The sequence below is a fragment of the Colobus angolensis genome, unplaced genomic scaffold, assembly GCF_000951035.1.
Source record: "Colobus angolensis palliatus isolate OR3802 unplaced genomic scaffold, Cang.pa_1.0 Scaffold336, whole genome shotgun sequence".
NCBI lineage: Eukaryota > Metazoa > Chordata > Mammalia > Primates > Cercopithecidae > Colobus > Colobus angolensis.
Window position 1 is genome coordinate 1,143,434 of NW_012116666.1, and position 14,186 is coordinate 1,157,619.

Consider the following 14,186-nt stretch of genomic DNA (forward strand, 5'->3'; position numbering starts at 1 on the left):
ATGCCTGGGGAAGGTGGGGGTACCTGGGAGGGGGGGATGCCTGGGGAGGCAGGGCTACCTGGGGAGGTGGGGATGCCTGGGGAAGTGTGGCTACCTGGAGAGGTGGGAGTACCTGGGATATAGGGATGTCTTGGGAGGTGGGGGGATGCCTGGGAAGGCAGGGACACCTGGGGAGGAGGTGGGGACACCTCCCTGCTGGGACTATTGGGAGGATGAGGCTAAGTCATGTGTGCCTGACATAGCTGTGCTTAGTGGATGCCACATGGGCCTAACAACAATGATGCAGGTTTAGGGAGGTGCAGGTCGCTCCAACACACTCGGAAGATGGCTCAGCTGACAGCAGTCACTAACACAGCCACTGAAGATGACCTTCTGTCACCTTCCCTGCCACCAAGGCCAAGCCAGTCGCAGGGCTGTCACACACTATGCCTAGCTGCCAGGTGAGCTGCTGGGCCCCATGGCTGCCTTCAGGTGGCCCTGTCCCCTGTGCCCACTATGACCATTTACACCCATAGGTAAAGCCCTTGAGAAAGACTCGGCAGAGCTTGACAACTTAGATAGGGCCAAACCCCTGGGAACTGAGGCTTTTCCATCTGGAAATACAGAGGCTGGAATAAGATGGGCAGTTGGTCTAGCAGAGGTAAAGTATCTGGCACTAAGGACCTGGCTTAGGGTGACTGTGACAGTATAGACAGAAATGGTGGGTGTGGATATACAGACAGGTTCTACTTCTTTACCACATCCAAAGGTATGCACCTTTAGGGAGCCTTTGAACTTAAAATGGATCATTTCAGGACAAGTACAAAGAAGCCCATTTGACACAATGGCTTGTGATAAATGAACCCTGAGAGATGGAGGGACACAGACCAGCCATGGGATAGCCCATCAAGGACATGATAGTAACTATGACCACCTGCTCCTGCCAGCAGCCATGGTCTGTGCCTAGTGCCTTCCCCAGCAACCCCACAAAATGGGCCTTATTGATTATCCTCTCCTAGAGACCTAGAGATGAAGCTCAGAGAGGTGTAGACTTTTTTTTTTTTTTTTTTAACGAAGTCTTGCTCTGTCGGGCACAGGCTGGAGTGCAGAGGTGCAATCTCGGCTCACTGTAACCTCCGCCTCCCAGGTTCAAGTGATTCTCCTGCCTCAGCCTCCCGAGTAGCTGGGATTACAGGCACGCACCACCACGCCCGGCTAATTTTTCGTATATTTAGTAGAAACAGGGGTTTCACCATGCTGGTCAGGCTGGTCTGGAACTCCTGATCTCGTGATTCACCCACCTTGGCCTCCCAAAGTGCTGGGATTACAGGCGTGAGCCACTGTGCTCGACCGAGGTGTAAACCTTTACCCAAGATCACAGAGCTAGAAAGTAGCACAGCTGGATTCAATTCCAGGTTGGTTTGAACCTAAACCTATGCCCTCCATGGCTGGTGACTCTAACTACTACAGGGGTGTGGGCTGGCTTCCCTATCTACTTCTTAGGGTTAAAATTCTATAGTCCCTGTGAACCATCCAGTAGAGACACATGCTAGATGGATCTCAAATTTGACCCGGGAAGACAGTGCTAATAATTTTCAGAATATTAAATGTTCAAGGTCAAGGAGGACAGTGTCAGGAAGAAGGATCAAACCCGTAGTCCTTATTCCAGGGCAGTGGTTCTCAACCTTGGCTTCACGTTGCAGTTACTAGGCCACAACTTGACCAATCAAGTCAGCCTGGGGCTGACCCAGGCCTCAGGAATTTGCCAAGTGCTGCAGGCGGAGCCACTGTCCTGGAGAGGGGGGGGTCTCTGCGTCCACTGAGGGGATTAGGACGATCATATTTATTGGTGGAAACTGAAGCGGCAGGGACTTCGGTTCTCCTGGAGACTCCCCTACTATTTCATAGGTGGAGGCCTGGGTGGCTCTGCAGTTCCTTAAACCACAGGGGAAAGTATAAATGAAACCCAACGACAGCTATTCATCAGAAAGAAAAGTCTTAAGCGAAAAAGCTAAAAGATAATTTTTTGTTAAGTAATGAACACTCGTAAAACAGCAATGAAATGGTATTAAAATGTCTGTGATTACTTATTTCTCAGCATTCGTCTGGTAACTTAAGCAGCATGAAGCAAGAGTTGCACTTTAAAAAATGACAAGAAAATAGCTATTCATTTAGTCGACAGAGTAAGGCCCATCTCGTTTCCAGGATCACTAGTTTCTGCTTATGACGGGGTGAGCATCCGCCAGCGCGGTGATTGGGAGGCGCCCCTGTGTCTTTACGCTGAGGCAGTGCCCACGGCTGCAGTGCCTCGAGTTTCTGGAGCAACCACGGGGCTCTTTCTTGAGGAGTCCTGGGAGGGGCGGTGGCCTGCCTCCCCATCCTAGATCAGTGAGGTCCCAAGAGTGCGTATTGCTGCGGGGTAGCTGTGGAGTGTAGACACGTTCTGGAGTGGCTCGACATCTTGAGGCTGGGGTGGTGTGTAGGGAAAGGAACAGGGGCAGGTCCCGGGCTGGCTCTGCTTCCAGGGTCAGGCCAATGGATCAGCGGGGCTCCTGCCAGCCATGGTGTCACCTCTTTCTTCCCAGCCCCATTCTCATCTTGTAGGGAAGGCGTGTGGACTCAGGAGGGGCACAAAGGACTCCAGCAGGGCCACAGACAGAAGAGTAATGTGTCCCTTGTCCTCTGCCTATTGCACCATGTTCCATAAAAAATAAACGCTTTTTTGGACTGTTTGTATATTGCTCATGCGGTGGCACTCTGGGCACTGGCAGGCTGCAGAGAGCCGCGTTGCCATTCATCCACCAGAATCCATCCAGAGACAGCCTTGCGGGCTGGGATCTTTGGAGCTTTCCTTTGGAAGGATTAGCAGTGCCCGTCTGTCTGGTGCTCTACACAGTGCTGTGAACATGAAATTAAAGGATAAAAACAAAAGAAATTCATGGGTAGGAAATCCCAGGGCTTCGTGGTGTCTTTTGGCAGTCATTTGTACTGTACAGCATCATGCGGTATGTCTGCTTCCTCCACGTCCACACAGACCTGGCCCCGGGCGCTCCCCCTCTGTTCGGAGGAAGCTCACAGGTGGTTGTTCTTGGAGAGGTAGGCGATAAGGGCCACGGCCACGCCCACATAGACGCCAGTCCCAATGGTGATGGACAGCACTGCCAGGAACAGGGCCCGCCGGGAGCTGGTGCTGGCCTGGTGCAAGTCCCCCTTGGCCACGGCTTTGTTGGTCTGCAGAGTTGGAGAAGAAAAAGGAAGTCATGGTAAGCAAGTTGGAACAAGCAGTGAATGGAGGGCTCATCTATGGCTGCTGATTCAGAAAAAGGCATTGTCCATGCAGAGAAGGCTGAGGGGGAAATTGTGCTCCCACCTGCTATGACCAGGGCAGTTCTCTAACTGCAAGAAACGAATGTGGGGCCGGGATCTGCTGCTATTCCCCCACACCGCAGGGAAGACAGACTTCTTTTCTACTTGGCCCCAAGGGAATAAGAGAAAGCTGGGAGTAGCCCAACTGAGTTCCACCAGTGTGGGGTCTGGGATCTTCAGCACCAGTATTGAGGGATGGACTAGATATGACTCCTCCAGTGCTGCTCTTTCTACCCAAGAACGGTGTGCTCATTTATTTGAATAACTCGTAATTTTCTAAAGCATATTTCTACCTATCTTGTTGAATCTCTGCTACCCACTGGAGGTGTGCAGAAGGCAATGACAGCTCTCATTTCCCCGAGAGAAACTCCGGCATAAGATCATGAAACCCACTGGAGGACGCCTGAGACCTTCCTCTTCAGCTGCCTTGCCTGCCGTGGCCATGAGTCATTCACTTCCTGACCATCCCCACCCTGGACATGGCTGGCGTTAGTAAAATTCATCCATCAATAAAATCATTTGATATAAAACTAACAGCTATATTCCTTAGTGCTCAATGACATAACCAGGTGTTGGTATAATCAAATTCATGATTCTCGGGGTCACGAGGAGATAGAAACATGAAGGTTTTGGAGGCCACCATGGAGGCACCACCAGAGTAAAATGGCTCATTTGGCAGATGGGGTGGGATGCTACCAAGGCACTGAGCCCCGGGAGCCCACGTGATGCTGGGGAGGGTTGACCCCAAGCCACCGGCGGGCCCCCTGTGGTCAGGACTACCCTGGCAGAATGTCCTAGCTCACTCTCATGGCCGTCTCCACAAAGCCAGATTTCTACCAGGTCCCATTTCCACCTAAGGTCAGTGACATTCCTAGGTTTTATAGGTGAGTATGGGAGTCGGCATGTTGTTCGTTCAAACACACCAGCTGAAACATACCAACACTTCTTCAGTGGACCAGAAAGGCTCACACTCAGAGATGACTCATGACGTGAACCTGCAGCTTCCATGGTCTCTGAGCTCTGGAAGTCTGTGCCGTGTGGGGAAGGGATGCCTGGCTTCCTTCTCACTCCCCTCGCTTTTGGATCCTAAAAGCTGGCTTTTGTTGTTTTTCCTCCCCAACTTTTTATCTTGGAACTGAGCTTGAGAGCTCACTGTGGACAATTCTGGAGGGAGCAGAGGTAAAGGGATGCAAAATGGAAGCCTCTCAGGACAATGAATGAATGAATGAATGAATGAATGAACTTGCGATGAGCCCAGTCTGTTTCATGCAGCAGCGCTCCCACGCAGGCCCACATCTTAGAACACAGTTTCCTCTAATTGCCTTTCCTTAGCGCTAACTCAAAGAGCCATCGCTCATTAGGGTCATGGCTTTGTGTCCCCCCCATAATCACCAGCCTTAGTGCTATCTCCATGGCTACGCAAAGGGGTGTGGAGAGGAAGGCGGAGTCACTACAGCTGCCTGGGCACCTGCCAGCAGCATTCCCTGACCCCTGTGGGAACACCCATGCTGGGCTTCCTGAGCTCATGAGGGCTCACACATCTGAGTACCCACTTGTGGAATAGTTGCCTTCCTGCTCACTGGTAAGCTCCCCAAGGTAGAGCCCATGTCTCTCTTGTGTGTTGTGGTCTCCCTGGGGCCTGGGCTGGGCTCTGTGGGGATGGGAGGAATACGATACTTCTCTAACTGGGGCACAGTCCCAGTCTCTCTGGTGGTGTTGAGGAGGAAGGCAGTGGCATAGGGCTGCCTCTTGACCTCAGTTCTGGCCCAACTCTGCAGGTTCTGCACACACACACGCACCAGAGCTCTCATGCCCAAGCTGGTGTGTCTGCTTGAGAATCACATTTGTTCTTTATTCTCATTCTCCATGCTGGGGGAACTCAATCCACAGGTTTATATGTTTGGCTCTAACAAGAAACCTAGGGAATGTGGTGTGTCAGGGGCCTGATCGCTGGAGATGTCAGAAACAGCAAACAGATGCAGCCTTAGCAAGCAGGCTGCCTTCAGCAATGTCACTCGGCATCTGCGTGTCATAGAAGCCAGAGTTCCTGGGGTGCCCAATCCCACAAGGCAGAGACATCATTTACATACACAAAACACACAACATGGTCTAATGAAGGTGATGACCTGACGTGAACCTTTTGTTTCAGAAAATGGATAACTGTGGCTGTGAAACAGCTTGCTCATTCCTTTGACAGGGTGCAAATGGGAAGACATGTTTCCATCCTGATGGCTGCTGGATGAAAGCTCCCGGCTCTTTGACAAGGTTTTTTGCTGTGCATGAGGGCAGGGCAACTTGACCTGAGTCCAAGAGTCTCTGAGCTGAAGGCAAGGCTTTGTGTGTAGGTGCAAAAAAGTTTGTCAAGATTGTTATTTCTTATGGCTGGGCTTTTCCTTCCCTGCCCTTTTGCCAACAGGTTGCAAGTGAAGTTTGTGACTTTCTTTATTGGCCTTTCGTTGGAAAATAAGTGCAGGTGGTTAGAAAATGCACGTGGTTGGGGAAACCCCAAGTAGTGCCTGGTGCCTGCACCTTGTGCCAGCGGTGGGCTGGGGGTAGGGGCTCAGCTGGACCCAAAGACACTATTTCTGCACCATGAGGGCTCTTCAGAGAAAGCGTTTCAGCTCACAGCAGAGGCAGAGCCTTAACAGCCCAGGGCACAAGGGCTCATCATTGGGAACGCAGGAAGCAGCCAGGCTCCATCAGCAGGGCTGGCTGCAGGGCATCAGACACAGCCCCCAAGGGAGATGTCCTGCAACCTGAAACCCTCCAGGTGCTGAGCTCCTGCACAGCCTACATTGGAGCGTGATGTGTGCACTGTGGTTCTGGAATTAAAAGACCTGCTTTCTCTTCCCTAGTTGCAAAGATATGTAGAAGACCTGAATTTTAAATTGAAGAGCAAAAGTAAACATGCGCTATAGCAATGACAGTTACGGAAGCACCCCCTTCCAGTCCCTCAAGTGCAGTGCTGTTCACACTGAGGAAATAAAAGTTACAGAAGCAGAGGACAGACAGCCAGAACAAATGTGCTTTGGCTGAAGTTGTCACCATCTGAACTGAGGTCCAGCCACCCTGTACCACCGCTGGGTCACACATCCTTAGGTAGAATGGTCACTACCAAGTGGCCAACTCAAAGGAACTGGTTGTCAAAGGACCAAGAGCTGCTGATCCACATGTAAAGGTCATGCTGCTCATGGTTTCGTGATGAGAAATGACCAGTTTGTGGAGGGACAAAGTCAATTTACGTTACGTAGGTGTTAGTGTTTAGTGCTGAAACCCCCCAGCAATTCTCTCTGGTGGAACCCCTGCCCTGCAGATTGGCCACATTTTGGGGAATCGTTTTATCTGAAGGGAGTGGCTTCTTGTGGAGGTGGCAGAGAGGTCTGGGAGTGGGTTCTAGGCCCTGCTTCCTTCTGATGCACCTGGTGGATCCAGGTCTTGCTCTAGTTGGGGGAGTGGCCAAGTTCCCTCGTGTCTCCCCTTCTCACACCCACCTGAGGTCCCTGGTTTATCGAAGAATGTATCTTAGCACATGCTGGCATGCTGAAGGCCTGTCCCTCCCTCCCTCCTCCCTTCCTTCCTTTTTCCTCCTCTCCATGCTTCATCCCTCCCTCCTTCCTCCCTTTTTCCCTCCCTCCCTCTTTCCTCCCTTTTTCCTCCCTTCCTCCTTCCTCCCTCCCTTTCTACCTCCTCCCTTTCCTCTCTCCTTCACTCTTTCCTCCCTCCTTCCTACCTCCCTTTCCTCCCTCCCTCTTCCCTCTCTCCTTCCCACCTCCTCTTTCCTCCCTCCTCTCTCCCACTTCCCTCTCTCCTTCCTCCATCTTTCCTCCCTCCTTCCTCCCTCTTCCCTCAGTCCTTCCTACTTCCTCCCTCTTTCCTCCTACCTTCCTCCCTGTTCCCTCCCTCCTTCCTAACTCCTCCTTCTTTTCTCCCTCCTCCCTCCTTCCTTCCTACCTCTTCCCTCCCTCCTTCCTACCTCCTCCCTCCCTCCCTCCCTCCTTCCTCCATCTTCCCTCTCTCCTTCTTACTTCCTCCCTCTTTCCTCTCTTCTTCCTTCCTCTTCCCTCCCTCCTTCCTACCTCCTCCCTCTTTCCTCTCTTCCTTCTCGCTCGGTCTTCCCTCCCCCCTCTCTCCCTCCTTCCTCCCCTTTTCTTCCTTCCCTCCTTCTTTCTTCTGCTCACTTGCTCTGTAACAGGAGGTCCAGCTGGAAGCTCCACCCCAGGCTCCACATCAAAGGAGACACACCCTAGGATGGTGACAGGGACCTCCCCGCCCCCACCCCCAGCAGCCTTTGCCTGTTTTCTAAATAAGAGAGCAGAACCAACTTAGATGCCTCAAAGCCTGTGCCTTCACAAAGGGTTTGGAGGCTGAGAAGCATTTAGAAGGACTGACAGTTGCTCAGCCTGGGTTCCGTCCACAGAAGGCAGGCATTTGTTTTTCACTCAGGCTGCGGGGGCACAGCTGCCATGGGACACTGTGGGCTCCATGCATGTCCAACACTGCGGGCGGATGACCAGCCGGTTCCTGCCTGGAGAGTCTGCAAGGTGAACGGCTGGCCAGCAGTCTCAGGGGTGGGGCCAGGAGGGTGCGGCTCTGTGGAGATGGCCAGGCCCTGGCTGGGCCAGGAACAAAGGCTGACGCGGTCCCTAGGGACCAGACATGGTCTTAGGTCCTGTCCAGTAGAGCCCAACTGAGGGGCAAGTGGAGGGACACACAGGGCCTGTGCAGCAGGCTGAAGCTGGGCATGTGAAGGTGAGTGTGGGCCTGAGAAGAACCTGCCAAATGCCCAGATGAGAAAGCAAGCTGTGTATGAGAGTACGCGCTTCCTGTGACAATCTGAGTTGGGGGCGACTGTGACGTCTCTGTCCCCTATCTGCTCCTGCCAACCACACCTTGTCCACAGGGCAGACACTGTGGCTGACAAGTGAGAAGGAGGAGGGGAAGAGAGGAGGCCCCTCCTCCTGAGGCCAGACCTGCTGTGTGTGCACACGTGCCCAACCCAGGATGCTTAGAACATGCATGGACCCTCCAGCAAGGCCAAGACATGGCCAAAAGGCAATAGGAAGTGTCACGGAGAATGTGGGAAAACCAAAATTCCCCTGCACTTCTGGCGGGATGTAAATTTGCGCCATCACTTGGGGAAATGGTGAGCATTTCTTACAGCTGAACATATAGATACATTACACAACAACAATTCTACTCCAGTAAATGAGTGGACATTTATTTGTGTAAATACCCAACAACAATTATTCATGTGTTCACAAAACGCATCTGTAAGAATGTTCAAAGGAGTATGACTCATGGTTTCCCTGCCCTGGAAGCCCAATGAGTGCCAGTGATAGAAGGGCAAGCCGTCATGGCACCCAAATGTTCATGGAATAAATCTCAGAGTCACAGTGATGAACAAAAGAAGCCGGACTCGGCATTCTATTATCTACAGCACAAAACAGGCCCAAGTCGCATCTGTTGTTGGCGTGGAAACAGGTTCATGGATACTTCTGGGAAAGAACAGTAACTGGAAGAAAGCATAGTTGAAAAAAATCTACCTTACTTTAGAAATGAATTCTATCAATAATTAAATGAACAGATAAGAACCATCTACAGAGAATACAGAAACTCATTTTATAAAACTGGTAAAATCTTGATGCCAAAACCAGAGAAGAAAAGTCAGAGAAAGGGAAACGAGAGGCTGACTTCATCTCCAAACACGGATGCAAACGTAATTGTCAAGGGCAGGTGTTGCCCGGCTCCCTCTCCAGGCCTCTCCCCACCTCTCCCTGATTTTCCCTTCGCTCTGGTTGTATTTGCAGTGGCCTTTTCATCACCCGTCACTGTTTTAACACTATTCATCTTCCGGGCCACAGCTTCTCCATGGTATCTTCCCAGCAGCCTTGCCAGGCAGCTGCTGAGGGAAAGGCTTCGGTCTGGGACCTTGTGTCTCCACCCAGCACTCAGGCACTGCAGCGTTGATGCTAGCCTCTTTGCTGAATGCAGGACACATCACCCACACCTGGCAGTGCCCAGACAGGGCCCAGGGAGTGTCATTCATGACCACACGATGATGGGGACGGCAGACTTTCCCCCTACCGTGTTCCCAAGGGTGACTCATGCTCTCCAGAAACATTTCCATGATGTGCAGAATCCCATGCAGGCAGGCCCCAAATCATGGCTGGCAGTCACTGGCTTTATGCAATCTACAAGCTACTAAGGAAGATAAAAATAGGCAAATCCAGAAAGGAATGAGTTATGTCCAATGCTTCTTTCTGTGGCCGGTGACACCTATTAAAGGGAAGCCCTGTGGGCTCAACAGGGCATGGGGAGGACTTGGCTCCAGTTCTGGCAGTGTGTCATGCTCAGCAGGACAGTGTGGGAGGGATTGGCAGCTTCTTGGGTAACCCAGGAAAGGAGGGGGTGAGAGGAGCTGGAGACCGGGCAGCAGCTGGGGAGGGAAGGTCCACATCAGAGCCGTGCAGAGGCTCCTGGGGGACGGAGATGCTGCTTGACCATGCCACCTGATGAGTCTACAGGGCACTTGGGGCTTGGCTCATGTTACTGCAGAACTGAATTTTAATATTATTTAATTTTAACTAATTTAAAAGTAAACAATCACCCATGGCTGGGGGTCCCACACTGGACAGCATGGATCTGGGAGAAAGCAAGGCAGACGATCCCGCTGGGAGAAGAGCCTGTGGTGATGCCCGAAATGAAGCTCCGGGCGTTTCCGGGCTATGTGCTGGGCGGGCCTTCCCAGGCCCCTGGGAAACAGGCATCACACCTGCATGCCTCGTGGGAATCTCTTTCACCTTCAGTGAGTCGCTGGGGTGGGGCCGGGGGGTCATACTCCACACAGTTCAATGTCAGGGTGGAGATAATGAAAGAGCTGCAAGATGAAGGACATGGGGGTGACCGTGGAGGGGGGAAGCCCCTTGAAACCTGCAGGTCACTGGGGGAGGGCTTTCGTCCTCGCAGGGCATGGCCAGAGCGCCTGTCCACTTCAGGGGTCCACAGTCTGCGTGGAATCTGTCAAGGGAAGGGGCACCGGCCATCAGGGACCCAGTTCTCAGTGACCCCGTGGCAGAGTCCACTCCTCCAAGTTCCAGTCCCCTGCCACGTCACTACCTGCCTTTCCCTGAGACACCCTGGAGATGTCTGAAGTGCTGGACTCTGGGCTGTCTCAGACAGGCCAGGACCCACTGGCTGGCATTTCTCTTCCCTCTTCATGGAGTTGCTGATGAGCTTTTGCTTGTCCTTTGGCTGGAAATTATCCACTGTTGTTCGAGGTTTTGGAAGAATCATGACGTTTTCTGAGGGCTACCCAGGCTGCGTTGTTTCTCCTGCAGTCAGGTTTTAGGAGCAAGGTCGACGTTTCCACAGTCTGCGTCGTCCGTGGACCGGGGCCAGCACGGCTGGGGGTCCTCAGCAGTTACGCCCTCGCCAGACACCTGCCTCCCGAGATCTGGGACGGGCTTCTGCAAGACACTGGCTGGCTCCCGAACTATTTCTCTGGAAATGTATAGCATCACGGGTGTTTTATGGTCCATTTTCTTTCCAGTACCGACGCCTGTCTGGCTGGATTACATTTCTTTGCATTATTGTAAAGGTTATTTCCATTATTTATCATCATCTAATGTTCGCCGTGCAATGACAAAGTACTGAGAGCTGTACTCGACAAAGAGGCAGATTCAATATTCTTAATGCGGACAGTAAGAGAAACTGAACAGCAGCTACAGGAACGGGAGGCTTCTCAGGCAAAGGGTCTTACACGCAGAGCCCCCAACACACGTTTGTTTCCTGCATGTTTTTAGGCCCAGGTCTATTTTTATGACCTCTCACCCTTGCCTTTTTAGCAACCCTTATATTTTAAGCCATAAAAAAATAAATCTTCTGATGTTAGTTAGGTCTAAATGGCAGGGAGGCGATGGACTGTGAAACCAAATGTACCGACTGTTGGTTACAACCCAACTCAAACACCAGAGGATGGCTGCGTCACCACCTGGGTGCTGGCACCGATCCTCTCCACCTCCTGCTGGTCTGAATCACTACATCCAAGGGAGGGGACTTCCTCACAGGGAGGCGTCTTGAGTGTCTTTGTCCTCAAGGCCAGCCCCTTCTGTGGATCTCAATTTAAAGACATCACCATATAACAACATCATAAACATAAACAGGAACTGCGGCCGCTGCGCCCGGCTGCTGCTGGACGGGGGAGCTGCTATCATTTACTCCATTTGCTGACTGTGTTTGGCCCTCCTTGCAATGCTGTAAAGGAATACCTGAGGCTGATAACTTATAAAGAAAAGAGATTTAAGTAGCTCATCCTTCTGGAGGCTGTACAGGAAGCATGGCGCCAGCATCTACTCCCCTTCCGGGGAGGCCTCAGGGACTTTTCACTTATGGAGGAAGGAAAGCCTGTGACAGGGCCAGAGCAGGAGCATGACAGCAAGGGAGAGGAGGGGCCACACACTTTTACTCAACCAGATCTCAGAGCACTCAGGGTCTTGAGGACAGCACCAAGCCATGAGGGATCTGTCCCCGTGACCCAAACAGCCCCCCCCCAGGCCCCACCTCCGACACTGGGGGGTACATCTCAATATGAGATTCGGAGGGGATAAACATCCAAACGGTGTCACTGGCCTCTGGCCCTGGCCAGGGAGAAGCTGGCCTTCGTTTCTCACAGATTCAGGCTTAGTTTGTCCGAGAGGGAGGGGGCTGCGGGGCTGGCGCTGCTCAAGTGAGAGCACGCAGAACTCAGGAGGAAGCGAAGCAGAGACGGGAGCCCCTGAAAAGGGCGAGGGGCACTCGTGATCTGGTCCAAGAAGTGGATTTCTGTGTCTGGGTGGCTTCAGCTCGGTCCTACATCCTGGTGCCCTCTGAATGCTAACGGGGCTGCCCATGATGCTTCACCTTCCTCCAGGTGAGTAGCTGGATCCACCCCAGCAGCCCACCCTCTGCAAACGCCTCCTGGCCCTCCTCACCAGTGCCCCTCAGCACGTCTGCTTTCCTCAGGGCCCCACGGGGTCCAGCATGCAGGCCGTTTAGGAATAGGAATGATCCTAAAATCATGAGATATTCTATTATTACATCAGAATTACGGCTAGAATCTGTGGGACTGACAACTGTCACTCTCCTTATTCGTCAGATCTAAATAGCAGTAAATGGTCACACACTTTATACTGGCTTTTCCTGTGCCCTTCATTCTTCTTTAAAATGTGATATGTATCTCCCATATGACTGTATACCATGTGGAACACTCATAGAGAAGTGCTCTGTGCATCAGTACACAGCTTGGGGAAGGCCCACCACATATGTAACCAGCATTGGCACTAAGAACAGCACCATATAACCCCCAAGGCCTTCCTGTGCCCCTCACTGTCCCTCATCCTTAGCGGTGCCCACTTTGCTGAATTACAACAGCCCAGATTCTGTTTGCCTGCTTTGGCACGCCCTATAGGTCCCATAGTACATGCATGATGGTGCCTGACTCCTCTGCTCTGGGTGTGAGACTCACCCCTGTGTGTGCAGTGATGGATCATCCGTTCACTAGGCTCTCGTTGCAGGAATGCACTGCAGTCTATTCATCCATTCCCCTGTGGAAAAGCATCTGAATAGTTTCTAGTTTTGGGCTATTATGGATAGCTCTGCTATGAACATTCTAGTTTTTTTTTTTTTTTTTTGATGAGTATATAGATGTATTTCTGCTGGCTACATAGCTAGGAGTAGAATTGCTGATAAGTGTATGTATATATTTAGTTTCTAAAATAATTTTTATCATCAAAGGAGTATGTTCACAGTGTTTGCTAAAATACATGGCACCAAAAGATGTACAAAATAAAACACCAGCAGCAATGTCTTTGGATACTTCTCTACCTCTGAGGCTCTTCCCCAAAGATACATTTTGAACTTTGTTAGTGGATCCATCTGGTATTTACTTCTTTCTTAAGGAGTTAGGCATATTTCATTTCTTGATTTATCAATTTGTCAACTACCTATCACTGACCGACTATTGTGGTGGATGAAGAGTTCACTTTCTTGGAAACCTCTGTCCCCACCCCCTTTGTCACTTCTCCTTTCCTTCATCCCCTAATATGGTCATTATTTTGACTACGTACGTTGTATTCACTGCTAAGCCAAGTGCACTGGTTTGTGCCTCTTTTCTTCTGGCTTCAGTTGCTGTAGTTTTTACCACATCCATGAACACCCTCTCAATACAATTTTTCAGGCTATAATCAAACATATCAGATGACCTATTAATTCCTTCTTATTTCCTGGGACCACACTCCTGGTGTTCTGCTCCATTGAACCTGATTGCTCTTTGATGCCTCACCTTGGAAATTCCTTTTGCTTCCCTTTGACGTTACAGTTTTCGTTTCCTAGATCTCAGGTCTTGTCTCGGGAAAACTTGTCCCTGCAACACACACCGCGGAAGCTTTCAGAACATCAGTGCATGGAAGGCAGTCTCTGCATGCCTGGAATGGCCATATTCTACTGCCACATTTGACTGGCAGCTTGGAAAAGTATAGAATTCCACTTTGGAAATGATTTTTCCTTGGACTTCTGAAAACCTTGCCCCATACTCTTCTCACTTCCAATACTGTCAACAGGTCTAGCATCATCTTTATACCCCTTCACTTCAACAGATCTAGCATCATCTTTATATCCCTTCACTGCTGCAGCTGCTTCTTCTCTCTAGAAGCTCTGATGGAGTCCCCTGCCACCTAGGTGTTCTAAAATGTTGATCTGAAGGGCTTTGATGTTCAATGAATTCTCTAACCCATGCTTGCTTCTTTCCTTCCTTCCTTCCTTCCTTCCTTCCTTCCTTCCTTCCTTCCTTCCTTCCTTCCTTCCTT

The 14,186-nt window shown here is 51.1% G+C and overlaps 1 protein-coding gene across 1 annotated transcript in view; it reads right to left on the reverse strand.

The window, feature by feature from the left end:
* Positions 1–2,037: 2,037 nt before the first annotated feature.
* SYNDIG1 (synapse differentiation inducing 1) overlaps positions 2,038–14,186 on the reverse strand; it is a 127,123-nt gene continuing 114,974 nt past the window's right edge. Inside the window, exon 4 of the mRNA XM_011952186.1 lies at positions 2,038–3,210. Coding sequence (XP_011807576.1) covers positions 3,052–3,210 — 159 coding nt within the window. The 3' untranslated portion in view covers positions 2,038–3,051. The remainder of the gene's footprint in view (positions 3,211–14,186) is intronic.